General features: G+C 46.1%; 1 protein-coding gene across 5 annotated transcripts in view; it reads right to left on the bottom strand.

Moving 5' to 3' along the window:
• The window catches only part of USP32 (ubiquitin specific peptidase 32), a 130,065-nt gene extending 106,349 nt beyond the window's left edge, over window positions 1–23,716 (bottom strand). For 2 of the 5 annotated variants that reach the window (XM_079955367.1, XM_079955370.1), the window contains exon 1: window positions 23,389–23,716. In XM_079955367.1, the coding sequence (XP_079811493.1) occupies window positions 23,389–23,446 (58 nt within the window). In that variant the 5' untranslated portion in view covers window positions 23,447–23,716. The remainder of the gene's footprint in view (window positions 1–23,388) is intronic. The other 3 variants (XM_079955369.1, XM_079955371.1, XM_079955368.1) reach the window with 2 other exon arrangements.
• Between the last annotated feature and the right edge of the window lie 664 nt (window positions 23,717–24,380).

Here is a 24,380-nt window from a genome sequence, read left to right as displayed (position 1 = left end):
AGAAAATGCAGCCATTTCATTCCACATACAGAGAAGACTGCTTTAGATCTCTATACAGCCAGGAACATGGCAGCAGGTCATATGTCCTGCTTGGTATGCTTCAGGAATGATATATTTGCTAATTCCTTTACAAGATGACCACACACATCCCAAGATGGGTTTAAACTTTATTATCTGCTGGATTTCATCCTTCTCCTAATGCTGTGACATGGCAGTTTGAAGCATTAAATTTATGTAGGCATCACACATGCTTTTGGAGATTTTTAAAAAAAAATTATTTAATGAGAAAATAGAACAGGAATATGGATAAAAGCATGCAAGGCTGACGCAGAGAAGAAACAGAAGAGATTCCTGGGTTTTGTTTCATGAAATAAACATTCTCAGCAGCAGCACTAGAGCATTCTCAGGTGATCTCAGGACAGAAGAGACCTCTCTCTACAGCCTCCTTCGCAGAATCCAGCTCTGGTCAGTGGGGGAAACAGTTTTTTCTGTCACCTTTCCAACCAACACCCATGTTTCATACAGTCACCTGCACCGCCCAAGCGTAATTCAAGATGTGGCAATGCTGAAAGAGAATTCCTTTTACATAATTTGAGACTGTTTTGCCCTGGTGCAAAGAACAAATGCATTAATAACTACTGCGATGCTTGCCGGGGAGGGGGGGGGTTCTGGGTTCACAGACGGGGTAAGGAAAACCCTGGAGAACTTGAATCCCAAGCCAGGAAAAGCAATTCTGTGAATGAACATTAATTCTACCTGCTGAACAGCAACAAGCCTCTATTACAACAGAGTTAATCTGAAAGGATAAATCCACAAGAATGAACAATCGCTTTGCCATATTTTAAGCTTTGCTTCTGTGGCGGAATTTCCCATTCAGGAGATTTCTCTGAATGTCTACAAATATATTCAAGTACTGCAAGGTGGGGGGGGGGGTCAGGGAGAGGGGGAGAGTGGGGAGAGAGAGAGAGAGAGCTCGCACAACCACCCAGCAGCAACTAACAACACACACTCATGTTTTGTTCACAAGATTGCTGAGGAGTCAAATGCAGCGCACCATCATTTGCATTGTTTACAGGTGCTCCACCCTAATTTGGAATGCATAAGAATTTGTGAAGGGAGGGGAAGTTCAGGTGTGTCCTTGGAAAACTTGTTGTGAAGCCTTTTCAAGCAAACAAGGGGTGCAGTGACAAGAGAAAATTTCCAGCCAGGCAAAAGCCAGAGGTTTCTATGCACTCTCCACCTGCCATACAGGCAAGCAATGTGATCGGTGTTCAAGAAAACATTCCAACCAGGCAAAAGTACTCAAGGCAGTGGCGTAGGAAGGGGGGTGCAGTGGATGCAGGCCACTCCGGGTGTCATCACTGAGGGGAATGACAAAATGGCAAAAAATATGTGTTTTTAAAAGAAATTTTAAAAATTGAGCTCATGACACTTTTAAAAAAACAAAAAACTCCCGCACCCCGCTTCCTACGCCACTGATAGCCAGGTGAGGTGGGGGGCAATGGGCGCCACACCATGGGGCCTGCAGCATGCCTGAGCCACGCGTCTCTCTGGGGGGAGAGGCGGCGGACGGACTGCCTGCAAGCTCCACACTGCTTGGGCTTGCGTCTGCCCACTGCCTCAGCCGCCCTACAGCTGAGGGGGAGGCTGCGGAGAGGCTCCACGCAGCGGGCCCTGCATTGGCTCGCCCTGCCCCCACGGACGGCGTGCGCCACACTGGGCACCCGAGCAGCTAGCTACTACAGGCTCAAGGACATGCAACAGGGGTAGTGAGGGGAGGTGGCCTAGGAAGAGACCTGAGAGTCATATGCAGAGCCCGATTGCTACAGGGCTGTCTTGAGAGGCAAAAGAGCAAGTGTGCTGCACCCCTCTCTTTTCTTGGGGGCAATCATGTGCTAGCAAACACACTCTGCTCACTTCCCCAATCCTTACACCAGATCCACACCCCTTTGGCATGAGAACCATGAGAGCAGCAGGGGGATTAAATCAGATTCGGTGCTAGACTCTGCCCTACAAGCTTAAGGGCCGATCAGAGTCCCCCTGGGCTTGAGGTAAGCCAGGGGAAGAAGGAGCACACATCTTTGCCTTCTCGAAGCTTTGGGGAAATACCTCAACCCCCTACAGCCCCCCCCCCATTGCTGCAGTCTCTGCTTTCATCCCTCTCTAGTTGTGCTGCCAGGACAAGTCTCCCAACACACGTGAAATGGCTGACTTTTGCAAACAGAAGATGCTACAAAAATATCCCACGGAGTTAACATCTTGCGTGTTCAAAGCACTTCGCACCTCAGAAATCCTTGTGACTACCCTGTCAAGCTGATCACTTTAATTACCCCTCATATTTGCAAAACAACAAATAATGGAGATTTCAGACCTGGGAGCTGATCTGATACACTCCCCTGTAGATTAGGACACACAAGCACCCTGATACATAGTTGTAGAAATGTACTCAATAGTTACATTACAATTGTGGAGCCCTACAAAGCCCAAGCTTGACTTCTTCCTAAAGGAGTTTGATAAAAGGATTAGACAAATCCCTGGAGGATAAGCTATCAGTGGCTACCAGGCAGGATGGCTGCTCTACCTCCACTGTGGGAGGCAGCATGCTTCTGAATACCAGTTGCTGAAAACAGCAGGTGGGGAGAGTGTTGCTGCACTCTGATCCTGCTTGAGGGCTTTGCAGAATAGGCATCTTTGCCCTGATCCAGCAGGGCTACTCTTATGCTTTTAGCTGCAAATTTTCTTCTTCAGGCAGGCACTCACGTGTCCAGAATTTGGTAGGAATTGTGTGCGGGAAGGGACGGAATTTCTACATTATGCTTTTATTGTGTACACCTTGTTTTGTTAAGTAAAGCTATTTGGAATAGGACAGAAACTGAACTGGGCATTTTAGGTCTAACAAGACTTTTTATTTTTTTGGTGGGGGGAGGTACAGAAAATGGAGTTGGTTAAAAATGCAACACTACAAGGCTTCTTATCTGGGGCTGGGATCGGATATTGGTAGTGCTGTGCACACTACACTGGCCTTGTCAAACTCTGGGGCACAATTCAATATGGCAGTGCCTGCTTTAAAAGCCCTGCAGAGTTCGGGACTGGGGCACCTGTAAGATCTTCCTAGCTCCACTTCTGCCTGCCTGTCTGTTACAATAATCTCCACAGACCCTTTCCAGGAAAGTTTGCTTGACACTTATTTCTAAATGAGTTTTGCTTGGTGCCAGAAATACACCTTCCCAGGTTTTCTGATGGTTTTACTCACAACCAAATTGGTTTTACACTGCTTTTATATGCTATCATCATCAACATCACTGTTATTATATTACATAGTTATTTATATCCTGCCGTTTTCCCTGATGGGACTTCAAGGAGGTTTACAGATAAAAACAAAAACTGCTAAAAACATAGAAAAATCAGTCATTAAAATACAATTAAACATTTATAGAATTTAAGCTATATACACTTATAACAATAATTGCAATAACCAATTACAAATGCAGCAACCCATTTTTACTGGATGCGTGGGTTTCTTTTATTATTATTCTGTACTGCCACCATGAAAATGAAACCCAAGTAGATAAGACAGGCAGAGTCTATAGTGTACCAACAATCAGGCTGCTCAAAGCCTTGGCATCTTAACTGATCTGCACAAGAACGTCCTGTAACATACTAGAAACATTTCAACCTAAAACAGTTGTAAAAACAAACAAACAACGGTCTTGCATTTCTACACCATATGAACAGCCTGTCACCTTTGTCTCATCCAAAGATCCTCAAGGCAATAATGCAGAAAGGCTTTATAAACTTTAGTTCTCTCACCTTTTAGGTGACAGATGACTACAATGGTTGGTGTAGGAGGGAATACTAGTAAACATTTTAGGGACCTCTACAAATATATTAGGGACGCAGGTGGCGCTGTGGGTTAAAGCCTCAGCGCCTAGGGCTTGCCGATCGAAAGGTCGGCGGTTCGAATCCCTGCGGCGGGGTGCGCTCCCGCTGCTCGGTCCCAGCACCTGCCAACCTAGCAGTTCAAAAGCACCTCCGGGTGCAAGTAGATAAATAGGGACCGCTTACCAGCGGGAAGGTAAACGGCATTTCCGTGTGCGGCTCTGGCTCTGGCCAGAGCAGCGATGTCACGCTGGCCACGTGACCCGGAAGTGTCTCCGGACAGCGCTGGCCCCTGGCCTCTTAAGTGAGATGGGCGCACAACCCCAGAGTCTGTCAAGACTGGCCCGTACGGGCAGGGGTACCTTTACCTTTACCTTTACAAATATATTCTCTAGGCTGTATTATGAATTTGTGAAGGCAAAGGGGGGAAACTGGAGAGCAGCTGCTCTCCTCTCTGTGTGACCCCAGCAGCCCAAAGGCTCGGAAGAAAAAAATCTGCAGTGAGCACCCAAAACATTCCCCTTTCAGCTCACTTCCTCCTCAAACCCCCTCAAGTAAGCAAAGGAAGTTAACGCTGCCCAGCACAGCTTGTCTCTAGAAAAAAAGGGAAGGAGAACAAAGAGAACACTCTTTTGACACAGCAGGCCAAAGATGGGGAAGGAACAGAGGAAAACAAAAGGCAGGAGAGGAGCCATGTACAAAGTGGGACCTGAATGTGGCGCCTGTGAGGGAAAGAAAAAAGGATGTGATGAGGTGCAGCGGGGCTGCAAAGTTACTCCCTGGAGCAATAAGGAGTTTCAAATGCTGTCTATATGATGGAGGGTGAGTATCTGTTTGCAAAGAACATCATCAGTATTGGGATTTAGCTTTGCTCAGTCAGAATCTAGACCCCAAACAGAGCTTAGGCTGGAGATGAAATGGGGTGAGGTGTAGTGGAAAAGCCATACATGCCTGAGATCTGCATATCTGCAAAAACACGAACATACATCACCCACAGGCCTGATGGTACGTCACCTCCTAAGATTAGAGTGGCAGCAAGAAAATGCAGGGCCTTTTTTCAGCAGCCTCAAAGCTCTGGAACAAGCTTTCAAGGGAGCCGATTCATGCTGTATGCGTTTTAGGAAGGTTTGTTAAAGCACATCTTTGTCAGGACCTTCGCAGGGATGGCACCCAGGCTTTGAAACGCTTTGCTCTAGAAGACTCACTTGGTCCCTCCTTCTCTGATAGCCTTCAGACACCAGGTCAAGACACTACTTTATCAGCATGCATTTGTCCTGAGTAATAGGTTAAAAGACTTCTCTCTGGCAATTGCTATGCTACATTTGTCACTCTTCATTGTTTAAGTGATATACAATTTTTTATTGTTTTATTGTATTACCTATTATTGTTAGCTGCCTTCAGGGTCCCTTGTGTGGGCCGAAAGCTGTGATAGAAATAATAAAGAGAACCTTTTAAAGCAAGCTTTTGAGAATTGATCTGCAGCTGTTTCAGCAGGTTCTGATTTTATTGCTACCACTAAATAAATTTGGGTTTCCAAATGGCCTCACCCCCTTTCTCCAGAGTAACATTTGTTTGGTGTTTTAAAACATGTCATAAACCACCTCGAACAGTGTGAGAAACAAGATTTTAGGGTGTCTGCATTTTAAAAAAAGAAGATCTGATGCACTGTTTTACTTATTTATTTTTACAGCTTTATGCCGCAAGGTGCCTCTGGGCTAAATATTTTGAACAGGTTGTGTATGTCTATTATTTGACACATTTATCATTAATTAAAGTCATGATTTAAATAAGGCCAAGGGAGGGCACAAAGGCACACAATTTGGTGAATTCAGAAAGGTGGAGAGTAGCAGATTCAAGTCATCTTGTGCCTTTATATTGTCTTTGCTTACAAAACTTTCCCACAGATAGTTTAAATAGGTGGAGAACCTGTGGTCCTGTAGATCTACCACCGCCATCGCCCCTGTCCACTGGATACACTTCCTGGGTCTGATGGAAATGTGTTGGGAGGGCCAGAGGTTCCCCCATCATAGGACAGCCTTATATTGAGCCAAACTTCTGGCCTATCTAGCTCACTATTGTCTATGCTGACTGGCAGTGGCCCTCCAAGGTTTCACACAGGGTCCTTCCAATCAGCCCCATATGGAGATGCTGGTGGTTGTACCTGGGACCTTCTGCATGCAAAGCCAATGCTCTACCACTTGGTTGATGCATGTCTTTCCTTGGTCAACACATGTGACTGGACAAACACCGTTGACTGCCTACTGATAACACGCCTCAGATAAAGGTAAAGGTAAAGGTACCCCTGCCCGTACGGGCCAGTCTTGACAGACTCTGGGGTTGTGCGCCCATCTCACTCAAGAGGCCAGGGGCCAGCGCTGTCCGGAGACACTTCCGGGTCACGTGGCCAGCGTGACATCGCTGCTCTGGCCAGAGCCAGAGCCGCACACGGAAACGCCGTTTACCTTCCCGCTGGTAAGCGGTCCCTATTTATCTACTTGCACCCGGAGGTGCTTTCGAACTGCTAGGTTGGCAGGCGCTGGGACCGAGCAGCGGGAGCGCACCCCGCCGCAGGGATTCGAACCGTCGACCTTTCGATCGGCAAGTCCTAGGCGCTGAGGCTTTAACCCACAGCGCCACCTGCGTCCCTCAGATGACGAGGGTCAAATCCCTCCAGGAGAACATTCCCTATAAGTCCCATGAATAGCAACTACAAAGACACTTCCTCACTTCCAATTCCTAACACAATTTGTCATCCATTCACTTCCACATGCCTGACTCTCACATAGCAAAAGTGACATAAGGAACAAAATTCCTAATCCAAAAGTCAACAAGCGTTTCTACTAAAATTGACAAGAGTCCTCAAAGCAGAGATGTATCTCCAAGAGAGATGTCTCTTGCAACCTCATCTGCTGTCATATTGTGCTAGCTTTAATGTTGGGGAGCGGGAGATTCTTCTTCAAAGATTTGCGTCGTGCCCTATCACAGAAGCAAAGACAAGAAAGAGGTGGGCAGGGGAGCTGAGAATCCTGTGCTCCAGCACATCTTAAGTCACTCAAGGACTTTGCTCTCAAACTACTTGGAAGAATCCAAGACTGTTGTAATACTGCAAGCCCTCCAGGTTTTGACAGCTCCATCAAATGTTTAAATCAGGAAAGATTAATGCTATTGCTAGAGCACTGTTTCTCCACACTGTTTTCACGAAACCCTGAGATTACTTGGAAGCCTATTAGGGATTGCTCCATCAAAGAAGCAATAATGGCAGGCATGTTTCCTTGGAAGTAAGATCACTACTGATTTTCACCTGAAGTGAGCAGCCACAGGAGGACATTAAGTGTGTTCCACTCTGGCCGTCTCAACAGGACTGGCCTAAACAACACATGAACTGAGTATGCACCTTGGAACGTGCCCCAGAAACATCCACAACCTTCTGGGATTCTTTTTTTAAATAAATAAATAAATAAATAAATAAATAAATAAAGCTAATGTAACAAAAGAAAAAAGGGAGAAGAACCATCTGGTGCCGTTAACAATAATTCATCAATCCATCAAAATAATCCATCCAATTTAATTTAAACAAGCACATTAATATAAGCTATCAAAATGTTAAAAGAGTTTTCCAAACAAGGCTGAAGACAGAAAATGTGCATTCAAAATTTGGTAACACCTTCAGACAACTGAGTAATACCGTATTGGCCTGAATATAAGGCACACTTTTTTTCCAAATTCTGCCCATGCGGACTATAAGTGTGGCTTATATTCATGACCTGCCCCTCCCCAAAAGCAGTCCAGGAGACTGGGGCAACGGTGCACTGCACTGTTGCCCCACGCTGCTTCATCCCGAGCCGCCAAAAAGAAGGGGGGTGGGGAGGAGGCCACCGGCAAAGCGGCAAGGCTCCCCCCAGGAAGCAGCCCGGGAGCGTGGGGCAATGGTGCCTGTCCCATCCATGGCTCTCAAGCCTCTCCCAAGAAGGGGGGAAGGCCACCTGCCTTCTTTTCTTTTCCCCTCTTGAATTTTAAAGGTGTGGCTTATATTCGGGTGCAGCTTATATTCGGGCCCAATACAGTAGATGGTAGGTCTTTGACCTTCCGTAAGCCTTGCTGCAGCCACAAGGGCTCACAGGATCCACTTGCATTGTCTGCTAGTCCCACATCACAGTAATATAATTTGGAAGTGTATGAAAGTTCACAATTATCAAGGACTGTTCCAAAACAAAATTAACAGGACTACAATTTCTGCCCCAAAGGGGGATATGCCCATATCACATGCCTCAATGAGGCATTAAGCACTCAGATTGCCAGCATCTATCTGAATTCTGAAATAGCAAATTATTTCCGGTAAAGACGCTGCGTAGTCTTAAACCGGCTAAGATTCTGAAGACGAAAAGACTCCCTGAACCTACAAAGTTTAAAAACCCAGTGCTCTACAGAATGACGTCAACATCAGGGTGCCATTCAAAGTTATCCTGCTGACAAAGCTTTTAGCAATATATTTACTGTGCCAGCTTCAAGGATAATAAAGCCAATGTGATAAGCTAACTTGCTTGATTGCAATCTCCTAAGATCAACCAAGAGTAGACACCTAGACAGACCATCCACTGGCAAAGTCTGCAACACAAAGTCACATATTAAGTAGGCTGGCGTTTTTGGCAAATCCTCCGTAGTGATGTCTGTGCACCAATGATGGACGTCATATTATACTAAAGGTGGAAGGAAGACTTGCACTTTAATAGAAGGAACCCACTGGGTTGATTTCTTACCATTTTCCTCTTACAAAGCAGCTGTGTAAGAACCTGAATGTAAACAGTTACTTGCTGACACATTGTACTTTGGGGAGCTGCAACCTACCAGTTAGAAACCACAACCTTACATACTTTACACAAGATTACTCAGGGGAAAGTGTCTTGATGGTGGTGGAATGCTACACTGGGGTGGATAAAAATCAATTTCTAAAAGTTTTGTTTTTAACTTTAGTTACACTGGGCCACTTTTAAAAGAAAAATAACACCGCTTAAAGGGTTTACTAATATGTTAAAGCTTGCATTTATCTCTCTTAAAAATGAATCAGGACCATCTCAGGAAAACATTGAGTTACCATCTTGGGACAATCTCAGGCACACACTGAGTTGAATGCTATGTTTCAATGTGAGAAAGATGGAGAAAGCTGAGCATTATAAATGAGACAACGGTGTGTAACCAACTGGTTCTAGGGATCAGCCAGCCACAGGGACATAGGAAGCTGTCCTATACAGAATCAGACCAATGGACAATCTAGCTCAGTACTGCCTCCACTGACTGGCAGCAGTTTCTCTCCAGGATTCCAGAAAATGGGTCTTTCCTAGCCCTAGCTGGAGATACCAGTGCCTAAACCTGGAACCTTCTGCATGGGAAACAGGTGCTCTATCACTAACTTGAGGCCCTTCTCCCAAATGGGTACAATACTAGAATGCAGGACACACTACCTTGTACATATTACCAGAATGAACCACAGAACCTACTAAAATCAGTCTTGTGCACTCACCTTATATGCCCTCTCAACTATCATATCTCTGCAATGGATTAAATTTTCAAAACTGTGAATATTTAGGATTATACCAAATAGATGTCAAGGACGTCTCATTCATGCACTGTTTTCCCCCTTAAAAGTGCTCTGGGGCACATGTTTAAGTTCATACAGGGCACCAGCTGGGTTTGTGGACCTCACTGCTATCCCTTCCAAACTGAGCTTTCTTTCACAGGGATTCTCTTACTGAGATATTGCTGATTAACTGCTAAGGATCAGCAGGGTTCTCTAGAACAAAGTGGGGGGGGGGACACCACAAATCGACACCGCCAAATTATTTGTATTATGCATACTGTACACGTAAACATTCATTCCCACCCAAATAGTTTTTAAACAGATGGGGCATTGTTGAGTTCTGCACTATGTTGGGATGTTTGCTGTCACGAGGACACAGGCAAGCTAAACAGGTCACTCCCAGTTAGCCCACGAAGGTGATGCTCCAGGCATTCTTGGCCAGGCTTTACAGCACAGTGTGGCAGCTAGAGAACAATAAGCAACAAATGAAGCAATGGAGAAAGGCATGTCCATCCAGTGTCGTGCCCCCCCCCCGCCACCAACTACTGCTCCAGCTGTTGCCCCATAACATTTGTGCCACTCCCAGCTAGCCCCAGCTAGCCCATCAAAGTGATATTCTAAGGCAGGACCGTGTGTGTGTGTGTGTGTGTGTGTGTGTGAGAGAGAGAGAGAGAGAGAGAGAGAGAGAGAGAGAGCCCTTTCTATCTCGCCCTTGGGACTTTCCCAAGGATACATTTCCTTTGACACACCCCTCTCTCTACATTGCACACACATCCTTTAGTGTTTTTGTGTCAACTGGAATATGTCATTGAAATATGATAATGCCTATTGCTTGCCTGGATGGAGGAAAGAGAGGGGTGTGTGAATATGTGTAGAAACTAGTCTACCATACAAAGAGTAAATTTTACATTTGCTGCCCTGCCCACTTTTGCCACTAGCCCTGCTCATCATGTGCCCCATCCCCCAAGAAGGTCGTCTAGAAGCAAAAGTGGCCATCAGGCAGAAAACACTTTCCTAAGGTTCTGTAAGTCAAACAAGCAATGAATACCCAGAGAACAAAGTTCACCAGAGATTCAAAATTCCTTGTTAAAAGTTGACAGCTGAATCCAAATGAACATTCATTGACACAGCAAGAAAACACAACAAAATGCAGTAATAAGTCCGCTTATGGAAAATGCCCAACTCAGTTTCTGGTTGTCTGTTTTATATGGAATTTTGAAGGGAGTTTTTGTTCTTTACCACTGAAACTCTGTGACATTTTAAGTTCTGGTTTTAAAACTTCCCCCTTCTCTGGGAAACTAAAGTTATTTCAGGAGGTTACACACATCGAGCACGCAGGACAGTGTTGGCAAAAAATACAACCACCCAAAAATTCTTAAAAACATTAGAAGGAAGTTGAAACCCAGTGATACTGTTTGAAAGTATTAAGAATCAGGTCCAGCAAATGCCACACCAATATTAAACAAGGGGGAGGGGCAACTTATATACACCTTTGCCCTGCTGTAGTAACTACTGCATCACTGTCTATTTTATCATGTTTTCTTGTAAGCCACCTTGAGAATCTTATTGTTTTATTTTTATTTATTATTTATTTCAGTAAATTTGTATACCACCCTTCATCCGTAGATCTCTGGGCAGTTCACAATGTAACTTTGGTTAGTAGGCAGGGTAAATAGTTCAAGATAAATAGTCCGAAATAAATACAGTGGTACTTCAGGTTACATATGCTTCAGGTTACAGACTCCACTAACCCAGAAATAGTACCTCGGGTTAAGAACTTTGCTTCAGGATGAGAACAGAAATCATGCAGCGGTGGTGCAGTGGCAGGCCCCATTAGCTAAAGTGGTACCTCAGGTTAAGAACAGACCTCCAGAACAAATTAAGTTTGGGTTGAGGTACCACTGTAGTCATTTTTTCTGACAAAAAGAAAGAGAGGATTTATTTGAAGGGCTAACTTATTTCTAGCAAGAGAGACAGAAATAATAATGAAATAAGGCTACAGAAAGGAAGTTGCAGGCTTATAGCCAGTAATTTGCAAGGGGCAAATATCGACTCTTTCTGGGCAAAACATGCCTCCAAGACATCACCGCTCCAGATGTGCCAAAAAGATTGCCCGTACTGGTTTGCAAACCTGCCTTAAAGGACAAAGTTCCAAAGAGAATTCACCAACAGGGAAGAAGAACACATTCAAAATACAATTCACTTCCAACCTGACCACATCATGATTTACAATAACATCTGTAGGTAGTTCCCTTCACTTTCTCTTTAGGCTAATCTTGATGGTGAATTCCTCTCTCATCGAGGATTACAAAACAGGGATATTACCCGAATGCCAGCAAATTCTTCTGCCAGATACCAACCAAGAACAAATGTCCAAACGAGTCCAGCAACTGCCCGTGGTATCCCTAGCAACAGGCAATCATTAAATGCAGTTGTTTAAAATCTGGTTCCCAGAATTTAATGCAGACAGGCTGCATTATTTAGGAATTAAACATGTGATATGAAAGACACCAAAGCAGCACTATACCTCAAACATCTCTTCTGAAGGTCAAAGGGGGCACATTTTTAATGTAAATCCACAATGAAAAATTAACAGGATGATTATCATAAATACAGGTAGGGATGAAAAAGCTACAGAATCATAAGAAAACAAAATCAAGAAATATACTCATGAACCTTTAAGACCCAGACAGCCTGCTGTCATTAAGATTACTAGAATATTTTAGTCCACCAGTTAACTTGCCAGAAAGAGCAGCATTTACAGTTGAGCAAATCATTGCTTGTAGAATCCAACATTAGAAGGTTCCCTACTTTCCCCAGCTATAGTTGTTTTCGCCAGAGGAGTCTTTTGTCTCATATAAATGTCCTTTTAATATGAAAATAGGAGTGAGGAACACTAAAGCATCTTTTAAGCACTGCAAATACCACACAGCCATTCAACCACTGAGATAATGTTTACATTAAGATAAAGGAACTACTTTCAAGAAGAGAACAACTTGCTTCAGCAATTACCACACCAGTAAAAAAAGGATCTGGTCTCTGAAAAAGGCAAGAAATCTACATATCTTAAGAGGTGTTAACAATAATCTCTAGCATATCCAGTTAAAAGGATCCAGAAGCCTTCATTGAGAAAAAGCCTTCTCTGTCTGAAACCCGTGGAGAGCTGCAGCCATCCAGAGCAAGATGGATCATCAGTCTGACCAGGAGAGAGAGAGAGAGAGAGAGAGAGAGAGAGAGAGAGAGAGAGCGCTAGCTCCCGTGGTATAAAGAATTATTTCAAGCAGTTTCTTTCAGTCTCATAAAAAATATCTGTTGCCAACACAGCTTCCAAGGAAGCGCCATGCAGAGTGTGACTCTTTCTAGCAATTAGCAATAAAGGGCTGCTGGCCCTTTAAGGCTAGAAGAGAAAAGGGAGACAACAGGCCTATCCACCCTTCCTAACACACATCTCTTAAGAGCACATCACACAGTGGCTGCCCAAACAGGTTATCACCAGAGCCAGGGCAATTTACAGCTTGGGTGACTTCCCAGCCCAGAGGCAAATTGCAAAAGCCACTGAACTTGCCCTTTACTCTGAGGTCTGTCTTTATTTATTTTCTCTTCTTGGCCATCACATATCTTCAGCAATCACAAGAGGCGGAGAACTAACAGGATTAATGCAGAGAACTCTGGAAAGGTATGCTGTGTTGCAAATAGGCATTGGCAGAGCAAAGCAAAGCCGTGCTTTATTGGCAACTTCAAGGCTGGAACAAGAACCCCAAGGTCCAAGACTGGATCCAACAATTGGAAGGGCACAACAGTTGTGAGCAAAGCAACATCAGTCCCTGAAGCCCCCTGGACTGGCTGAGCCACAGATAAACACTAGGAGCCTGTCACTGCGGGCAACAACCAAATGCCACTCTGCTTGCTAGATTTCAGGGACGAGTTTCAGGCCACTCTGAGTTAGTAGGTCTAGATTTGGGTACAGTTGTTGCTGACCCAGCCTAGCCCCAACAGCTTATTCCAGCTAACCTCCTGGGTTAACCACCTGCACCCACCCCACAATGAGAAACACAAGATTCATGTCCATCTGGAATTAATGGCAAGCAGGCTTGGCAATGAACGCCAGCTTATGGTAACAATGGCTGTGTTTGAACACAAGACTAAACTATGGCTTAGCACAACAAAGTCTGCATCCTCTCAGATGAACCTCTCCCCTCCACACAGCCCAGGGGAAGACTTCAGAAGCTTTTTATCTTCAGTTTTAACAAACCACAGATTCCCATTTTGTCCAAACTGGGGGTTGTGGTTTAACTTTCAGAACAAGTCAAGTTCAAACTGCAGCTTATAAAGCCAGCTTGTTTAAAGTACCATAAAAGGTAAAGGTAAAGGTACCCCTGCCCGTACGGGCCAGTCTTGACAGACTCTGGGGTTGTGCGCCCATCTCACTTAAGAGGCCAGGGGCCAGCGCTGTCCGGAGACACTTCCGGGTCACGTGGCCAGCGTGACATCGCTGCTCTGGCCAGAGCCAGAGCTAGAGCCGCACACGGAAACGCCGTTTACCTTCCCGCTGGTAAGCGGTCCCTATTTATCTACTTGCACCCGGAGGTGCTTTCGAACTGCTAGGTTGGCAGGCGCTGGGACCGAGCAGCGGGAGCGCACCCCGCCGCAGGGATTCGAACCGCCGACCTTTCGATCGGCAAGCCCTAGGCGCTGAGGCTTTAACCCACAGCGCCACCTGCGTCCCTTTTAAAGTACCATAGTTAGTGTTAAAAGTGATCCTGAGCTCAGGCAAAACTGAATGCCAGGGTTAAGTAAGAGTAAAAGCTTCTGAATTTCTGGCTGTATGGGGGGAGGAGATGGGTGAAAGGACCATGTGAGCCGAGGAGGAGTCTAGGCTTGTGCACTAAAACCCATGCGGTGAAACAACTACACAGCACTGGAAGCATTATGAGAAACTAACCTTTAGAAAATATGAATATGCTTTAACTGTACAGGCTTTAATTGAGCATATATTATTAAGCCAAGATTTCTTCCATAATAAGCCAAGACTCCAGGACAAATGTGACATTTCTAGAAGACTACAGTGAACTGCTCAGCTAATTTAATTACTGAGTCAGCAATGCACTCATCATAGCTCTCCTCCCAACACAGAAATCCAGTCTGCATGAATTGAAGCCAGAGACTCACAAACCCAGAAGCTATTCTGGGCCACACGTCCAGTGGTTTGAAAATTTAGAACCTGATCAGCTCAGAAGTGGCCAGCAGTATGCTCTTTATCGATGGGTTGGAGCCATTAACGGCTTCCTGCTAGATTTCCAGAGGTGCCCATGTACTCGCTTATCCCACATCTCATTCACCTCATGAAGAGTTCTGGAGTACCTGAAAGCTTGCACACCACCTTGCATTTGGCCTAATGAAGTCTTTTCCCTGATGGTTAGGGACATTTCTTAATTCTCCCCAGCCTTAAAATGGCAGATCATTCTTGTGTACTCCCACCCTCACCATGTGTCCCTGTTTCTTTGAATTAGTATGACACTAAAGCCTGGTTATGATGTGCTTATTTACCACCATTTTTTTTTTTTTTACATTCTCAACAGAGCTGTTTTTTGTGGTAAGAGGTAGCAAGGCATTAGTTAGCTCTCTTTGCCAGGAATGTGAGACAAGGTGAAGATTGCAAGAGGACTCTGTATCTGAAGGCACCTGTAGCAGTCATTAGTTGGGGGCCACTGCAAGTGTAGGGGAGCTTCAATACAAATTGTGTCTACCATTTTTAAATACTGGAATCAATGAACTTTCAAGGCACATCCGAAAGCCTGCAGTGTAGGGGCATTTTGTAGTTATGCAGGAAGGGAGTTCCATAACCAAGGAAAATATGATATACATATTTGAGCAAGTCACAGCTGAGTGCAGCTTATCAATTGCCATGTTTCAGAGTAAGAATGGCCCACTCAATATTTACACATGGAAAAAAGGGAACTGCTGCCACTCACAATTTAAGAATATTAAGATATGCTCTGAGGTGTATCAACTGCCAAATTTGGCATGCACACACACACAATAGCAGTCAGTTTCTTTCTCTCTCTCTCTCTCTCCCCACTGTCTCTCTCTCTCACACACACACACACATATATCCCTTGTGTTTTTCATCACCTGAACAACACGAGACTTTATGAAAAGGCCTTTGGAGTGGCCAGCTGCCAATTAGGAATATAGGAAACTGCCAGACTCCAAGTCCATCTAGCTCACTAATGTCCAGATTAACTGGCAGTGACTCCCATTGATTTCTGACAGGCGACACACTCAGCTCTACCTGGAGATCCTGGAGATTTAACCAGGGACCTTCTGTATCCTTCAACTGATGCTGCCATAATGGAGTTCTGCCTACTACTATTGCCACTGTTTTTATTTGCTTCTGTATTATTTCTTCCTTAAGTGTCTTTTTAACAGTTTTCACTCACTATCCTGTGCATTCACCCTTTCTTTCCACATAAAATACATTTTCAAAAAATAAATAAAAAACACCGTAAGGCACCAAACTTTCACAAAGCTTTCCTGCTCAGCTGAGGATCCTCACCCCACTGTAGGCAAATGAGAAAAGGTGATTTTGTGGATCTAAAGAACCACAAAAAGTTTTACTTTTGATCAGTAAGAGTGCTGTTATCAAGTTAGGAAGCTGCAACGAGTAATCCTTCACACAGAAGCAGCTGTCCACAAGTGTACACACAAGTTTTATTTTGGTGCAGCATAGACTTCCCTGCCGTCTGCTACTGCCTACAGAGTTGTCACAGGGGTGATTGCAGCCCAGCAGAGGGAAATGTTTTGTTTGCTGCACTGTTTTTACACACACACACAAACACAGAATGATTCACTGACTAAATAAACAGGCAAGTTGTTTAGCCAGCCCTGTAGCTGCAAAAAACGCAACCAAGCAGAGCTTCTTGAGAAAGACAGCATGAAAGAACACAACTTTAGTTGTAAACACTACTGCTCAGAGAGGAGTGAATGCAGAGATCTGACTGACTTTGCAAACGGAAGACTTGGGATAATTTTATTTATATCCCGCCCTCCCCAGCCAAAGCTGGAGGGCACTAGGTTGAAGGAAGGCTGGCTTATCATGACAAGAACGAAACTAATCTTCTTCTGAGTTTATGGGCCCCGCCCTCCCCCACTCCATGCACAGTCACGAATCAGCAAGTTTTGACTTGCAATTTCAGTTTACTACAGTGTAGCACAACCTGGTGCCTTCCAGATGTTTTACACTAAAATTCCCATCATCCCCTACCACTAGCGATGCTAACTGAAACTGGTGGGAGCTGTAATCCGAGCACATCTGGAGGGCACTAGATTGGAGAAGATTGATGTATTGCTTTGTCTGAACCCTAAACTGTAGCTATCTTAACAATAGTTTGCTGAAACGCACTAGCTTCATAAACCATGGATTGAAATTGGCTTGTCATACAAACCACACTTAACATTAACCACACTTCGATGCATTCAAATAACACAGCAAGCTCTGGATAATCAAAAACAGACGCAATAGAAGCAAACCCTTCTGAACTCCTCCTCACAGCCACACTAGGAGGGAAAAATACATGAGTCCAAGAGCAGAAGAAGCTGCGGTTTATTGTGATGGAAACAAGCCTATCAGGACATCCAAATGAAATATTTTTTAAATAAAATGCCAATGTTTCCATCTGAGCAGTCAAAAGATCCAAATTCAACTTTGCAAATAAATTGGCATAAATTACCAACCCACAAGATGTTTCATCTATTTGCCCACAAGCCACTATGAGGGTCATTGGTGTCCTAAGAAGGAAACAACAGAGCCAACTTTTGCACCTTTTCCTGCCTGGTTGCATAGAAGCTGTTCTAGCTCCCCGCCACCACAACCCCCAGACTGGCTGTTTACATGATTGGCCAAATTACTATTTCCCCCTCTTTTCTGCCTCCCTCCTGCACAGTCTTCGCCTCAAAACCTAAACAGGGTAACTTTGTGAAGCCTTTGTTCCCCTTTTCAAACTATCAAGAGATAAGCTTCGCAATAGAAATGCAACAAGATTTCAACATGTAAAAGCACCCATTTGAAATTTAAGCCCATTCCTCCAGTGACGACTTCCTATTACAGAACATTGTGCAAACTGCAAGTCATGTTTTCTGTTTGGGAAATGGACCTCTGAGAAAATTAAAGTAACAATTGCTTTAAAAGCTACTTGTTACACCAAAACTGTAAGTATGTTTGAAGTAAAACTGGAATGCATGTATAACCTGTGCAACAAATGGTTTTAGGGAAGCTAGAAAACAATGGAAATACCAGGAATTGACCGATGCTATATTAAACCCTGGCCTTGGACTTCACCTTAGGCAGCGGGAAATGCAACTTTGCCACTCAGCAGGAAGCTCCATCCCATCATGACCTCCTGAAAAAAGTTAGCTGTGCGGATGCATATTTTGCATTTTTTCTATATTTCTTTTTAATGCATGAAGTAGCTTTCCATGTATCCTGTCTAAAGGTGTCTAAATGAGTCTCTAGCCGAGGTATGGGGAAACTGTGGTCCTTCAGATGTTGCCAGACTCCCACTATCCCTGGTTGCTGGCTATGCTGATTGGGGCTGATGCAAGTCCAGCAAGATCTGGAGAACTGGAACTTAACACACAGCCCTGATTCGATCTCACTGAAACAGCCACCAGCAGTGCAGTGAGAGCCGAATATTTATTCCCCAAACCTCCGTCCTTTAGTGCAAGACTGAGAAAAGGCTAAGAGATGAGTTGTAGCTTATGATGACAGCTGCAGTGGGTGAGGATCCTCAACCGAGGAGTAAAGCTTTGTGGAAGGCAGTGACCACCAATTAAGACATCCAGGTCTGCACCCATCTCGGCGTCACAGTAATTTTCACCACATGCTTTTGGAAAAGAGCGCAAAGATCACCAGTGTGACAGGAAAACTATTAACACAGCCGTTGTCCCCAGTCACTGCATCCCTCCAAAGCAGCACGTAGTCAGGCACAGCGGTAAAGTAAATAGCAGGTGTATGATATGTATGCAAGAGAGCAAGGCAGTCATAAGGAAACGATGCAGCTCCTTTCAGGTAAGGAAGCAGGATCTTCTAAAGCTCTTGGAAGGAGGGAAGATGCGACAGACTGATATCATGGGAAACAAGAAAAACCAGTGGCAGAAAGGGCTGCAAAGGAACTGGGGAGTGGGTTTTTTTTTGTTTTGTTTTGTTTTGTTTTGCAGTGTCAGCAGCAGTCTACAACCCCCCTCCTCACTTTACAACACAACTGATTTCACCAGTGAAAGTGAAAGGAAAGTGTAAGGGGGGGGGGGAACACAGGTGTTTCAGCAAATGAATGATGCAAAAGCAAGCCCCAAAGGATGCAATCACCCAGAGATCCAAAGCCAGCTGCTGATTCCCCCCCCCCCGCCAGGTGCACTGCCCTCCTGGTACTTCCGAGAAAGCTCAAGGTACAGTCCAAGGCCACAAGCGTCATTGCTGTGTCTCAGAATGCAAAGGCGCTTCGTGCCACTTTGCCCTGACAGACACTGACAGCTCCACAGAGAGAGGGGGAGACGAATACTGCTGGATCCCTCCCTTCCTGCCTTCCCTATGCGCAAAGGGCATTTGCAACCCAGACTCCTCTCTCCTCCACCATCCCCCTCTCACCATTCTTCTGGACAGCTCTGAAGGATATTCCTCCCTCCCCAGACACATTTAAGTACTCCATCTCTCCCTGGCCAATAGCCCTTTGTCACTCATCTCCTCCCCGGCCCATACATGCACGCTGAAAAATAACCAGCATCCCTCATCCCACACCAAGCAATGCCCACACTCTGCTTAATCCTTCTACCTGTATGTCTTGCATCCCTCACATACTTACACAACCTCACCTTCCACCACCTGTTTTACTGCTGCCTCAGAGCCAAGGCCTGAACGTCACAGACTTCCCTGCCAGTACCTTCAAGGCACCTTCACTACCACCCCAACCTTAGCCTCATTCCTATGCGGATTAGGCCTCAGTTCCAATTCACCAAAAGTAACACCATGGCAAGCTGAAACTTCTGTGCTTATCCATTCATTGCCACAACTTCCCAACACAGGCTTTCTTCCTGCTACTACTAACCCAGCCATTCATCCTGGGCCTGCAACGATTATGGTTTCCAACTCAACACTCTCACCCAATATTCTCACAGCTCCACAGCTCTGGAGCTCCCTCCCTGCTGTGATCAAGCTATCTCCTACATCAGAGGTTTTCAACCCTTTTGAGTCCATGGCTCCTTTAACCAACTACATTCTTTCTGTGGCACCCCTGTTATGTCACCCCTTGCCTGCAGAGCTGACAGCCTCTCACCCTTTTTTGAACAACCTCCCTTGTGGAGTGTTCCCTCAGCCTCCTCTCCCCTCTCCTTGAGAGTCTTCCAGGCAACTGCTGCAGCCCCTGGTCTCTGAACTGCCCCGCCCCAAAGAGAGGCGCCTCCCAGAAGCACCATTCGCCTGCAGAGCTTATAGCCATGTTTGCTGCAATAAACAGTTGTGCAAGTATTTGGGAGGTGGAGACGTGAGAGGGCATCCGAGGAGGGAGGGAAGGAAGAGAAACGAAGGCCAGAGGCACTCCTGACCATCATTCAAGGCACCCCAGGGTGCCATAGCACACTGGTTAGAAACCACTGTCCTACGTGAATCTCATTCAGGAGACAACAAATTTTTGCTTGCCTTTGGAACAAAACAGCGGGGGCTCTGTTGGTTTAACAATATTGCTGACCATGTTATAACTGTAGCATATTTTATGTTAGTTTGGATTGCAACTTTAATATTGGTTTTAGAAGGCTGCATTTTTGTGATTGTTGCTAGCTGCCCTGGGCTCCTGTGCAAGGAACAAGAAGGTACAAAGAAAACAATATTGTTGTTCTTATAATTATTTCCATGCAACCACTTAACTCTCAAGCCACAACCAGATGTCTTGTCATAGTTCCTAAGCCAGGGATGGGAAACTTGTGGCCCTCCTTTTTTTTTTTTTTTTTTACTCCCAGACAGAGAAGGATACAGATGAAAGCCACTTCAGAACCTGCTCCAGATGAACTTCCCACCATACACTAACATATGCATGCTGACCTACCAAGAGCTGCCCTTCGGGAAGGATCCTGATGACTTTTTAATATACTGATATTGTTTATTGCAGTTTTTTTCGGTGTCATTTAATGTAAACTGCCTTGAAGGATTTGTTGTCCTGAGAGGCAGGTTATTAATAAATGTGATAAAGAAACTCCCATCAGCCTCAGTCAGTATGATCAAAAAGAGTGTGGGTACAACAAAAAGGAAGAGGACTCTGCCTCCTCTGCCCGTCATCCAGGAATTCAAGCAGTGATCCTCATTCTCTTCCTCCAGAGCCACCTGTGCCTCCTACCTACAACCATCAGTTGCCATAAAATCTACCTGACTCTTCATGAAACCTGACCCCCAGCTCACCATCATAGCAATATTTCACTCCCTGACACCATCTTCTCTTCTGCATCTTTATTGTCATCCCAGTGCCATACTTCTGCGAAATCTGAGCCAAACCCACTCACCCAGCCTCATAAGGCCATTCAATTCTCCTCCTCCATTCCATGACAAACACTAATAATAATTAGTATGCATACAATGCTTCCAAACATCCAAAGTTAAAAATATATAATCTTAGTAATCCCATGGAAAGCAGATCCCACTCCCCAAAAGCCTTTTGGCAACCTTAACCTGACTTATCCTCCCCCCATCTACATTCAGCACGCACCTCAAATGCACTACCATGCGAGTCTGATCCACATGGCCTCATAATCCCTGCTGCAAAGAACATGCATGGAAAATGTGCCCTACCCCCAACAGACATACATTAACTCTAAGACTACCTACATCCAAACCTCACTGCTGCATTCACCCCATAAGTGGGATTTTTTAATTTAAAAAAATTGAATGGTGCACTGTGAGCCACCTTGAAAATGATAGTGGAAAGGCAGGATATAACTACTTTTAACAAATGAAATGTATCTCTCTCCATAGTCTCTGTCCACACTCCTCTTGCCCATCAGCCTTACCCCACAAGGCTTCAATTAACATTAAGAAACTATCCCTAGAGATTCTGAGAACCTAATCAACTACTGTCCAGTTGCCAACCTCCATTTGGGAGGCACGGTTATTGAGCAGGTGGTCACTGACGAGATCCAGGAGCTCTTGGAGGAGACTGATTTTCTAGATCCATTTCAATCAGGGTTCCAGCCTGGTTTTGGTACAAAAACTGCCCTGGCTGCCTCATATGATGACCCAGTCAGTGGGAGGGACAGGGGTAATAGATGTTTGTTAATCCTCCTCGACCTCTCAGCGGCTTTTCATACTATCGACCACTGCATCCTCCTGGAGAGGCTATCTAAATTGGGGGTGAGTGGGACTGTTTTACAGTGGTTCTGGCCCTACTTCAATGACTGTTTCCAGAGGGTGATGCTTGGGGACTGCTCTTTGGCCCCATGAAACCTTCAATGTGGGTTCCTCAGGGTTCAATTTTATCGCCTAGGCTGTTTTAACATCTAAATGAAACTGCTTTAGTGGGGGGTCATATGGAGTTTTGAAGTACGCTGTCAGCAATATGCTGAAGACAGACAGCTCTATTTCTCCTTTACCTCTCCAGGAGTGGCAGTGGATGTGCTGGACCAGTGTCTTGCCTCTGTAATGGACTCGAGGAGAGTCAACAAGCTCAATCCAAATAAGACTGAGGCACTGTTAGTGAGTGGTTCCCTAAACCAAATGAACAGGAGACTGCCTGCTCTTAAGGGGATTACACTCCCACTGAAGGCGCAGGTATGCAGCTTGTGGGTGCTCCTGGACCCATTGCTGCTGCTTGAGGCCCAAGTAGCATAGAGTGCCTTCCATCAGCTTTGGCTGGTGGCCCAGCTGCACCCCTTTCTGGACAGGAAGGGGACCTGTTATTATGATTATTTTCTTTGATTGTTTTATGGTCTTTTTATTTTGCTCTGTAAATTATGGTTTTTTAAATGTTGTACACCACTCTGGGATCTTCGGATAAAGGGTAGTATATAAATTGAATAGATAATAAACTGCCCCTGTCACAAGCAGAAAGCATACCATGCTCACCGCTTTCTTTCCTAGTAAGACAAGTCTTAACCCGCAACCTACCACCCCTAAGGCCCCCTCATCCACCACCCTGCAAACTCCTCCTTACCCACTTCTGTACCCCCATACTCCACATACCCCACATACTCCTCATTCCTCTCTCTTCAAACACCCCACTTGACCCCTGCAACTCTTGACCCAAACCACCCTCCCAAAGGCAGCTTGCCATTTCTCCTAAGCAGGCCTCAGATGTCCACCCTTAACATTGCTCCGCCTTCTTCCACTCAAAAGATACCCTGAAGTCAATCTTCTCCTCTGTTAGCATAGCCCCTCATTACCTTGCCCACCCCCACTGGCACATAATTAGCATGCACCTTACGGCCCACGCCCTCCCACACTGCCACGCCCGCCTACATCTGCATATCATTAGCGCACTCCCTGCCCACCCAATGCCCTCTCACCTCATTACCGTGCCTGCCTACATCTGCATATCGTTAGCGCACCCGACACCCCTTTTCACTGTCATGCCCACTTCACATTGTCACACCGTTATTAGATTTACCTTTCACTGGGAGGTCCCAGGGCGGGTTAGAGCAACATAAAAAAAATAAAAATAAAACCACTTGACAACAGAAACAACACGCTCCCACACGCCTCATTTACATGTCATTAACATCCTCTTGGTCAACTTCAAATGTAAAAAAAAAAGCTCACACTCTCTCTCACGCACACACCCCTCAGAGGGAGCCCCGCCATTCCCTGTCAAGCGCCCCTTCCGACCCCAAACTTCCCCCCCACTACATTAGCATACCTCCCCCTCATTATCCTAAGATGTCTGCCCCCCCCCAGCACTCACCCCTCCGCAGGGCCTCGTCGTAGGTGAGGAAGCCGATGCGGGACTCCTTGTTGCCCATCGCGTCTCCCTCAGTCCATGGCGGGCGCTGCCTCCGCCGCACTCACCGGCCGGGGCCTCCCCCGGGGCTTCGTCCTGGCGCCGCCCAGAGGCTGCCCGCTCCCTCCCTCCCTCCCTCCCCGACCCCGAGCCTCGCGCAGGCTGCCGCCAACGCCAACGCCGCCCTCGCGCTCCCTCCGGCCTCGCGACACTAGCAGCGCCGACGACGACACCGCCGCCGCCGCCGACTCCTCAGGAGGCTGCTCGCCTCAGCTGCTGCTGCTGCCGCCGCCGCCGCCGCCGCCTCCATGCCGAATCACGTGACGTCGCCAATTAACTGACTCCGCCCCCGCCAACCCCCACTCGCCGTTCAAAACATCGCCCCGCCTCCTCCCCCGCGCGTGATGACGAAAGGTGGAAAGGGGCGGGGCGGCGGACGGTGGGGCGGGGCGGGGCGCGTCCCTAGAGATCGAGCCAAACAAAAGGGAGCAAAACGGAGAAGGAAAGGGGAACCTGCCGCGCAGCGCTCACTTCCGGTAGCTGTTTGAAGGGGGCGGGTGGAAAACGATTGTAAGGGGTCGGGAAGAGACGAGGAGAGTCACGGAGGAACAGGCCCGCCAGAAGGTTCCCCCGGGTGCAAATCCCCAATTGCATCCCCAGACAGGGCGGGGAGGGAACCTGCGCTCCTGCCAGTCAGTGCAGGCGACACTGAGCTAGGCGGGCCAGTGGGCCTGACTCGGTACAAGGCAGCATCTTGCGCTCCCAGTCCGACACACAAGTTATCACAGTGGCCGAAATTGGTTCCCCAAGGGTTGCCATATTTTAAAAGACACCTATCCATAGCTGTCAACTTTTCCCTTTTCTTGTGAGGAATCCTATTCGGAATAAGGGAATTTCCCTTAAAAAAGGGAAAACGTTGACAGCTATGCACCTACCGCCTCAGAGCTTGGAGGCGG

This window comes from Podarcis cretensis, assembly GCF_951804945.1.
Source record: "Podarcis cretensis genome assembly, chromosome: 15".
In the NCBI taxonomy this organism is placed as follows: domain Eukaryota; kingdom Metazoa; phylum Chordata; class Lepidosauria; order Squamata; family Lacertidae; genus Podarcis; species Podarcis cretensis.
This window is presented reverse-complemented; position numbering and strand designations above follow the sequence as displayed.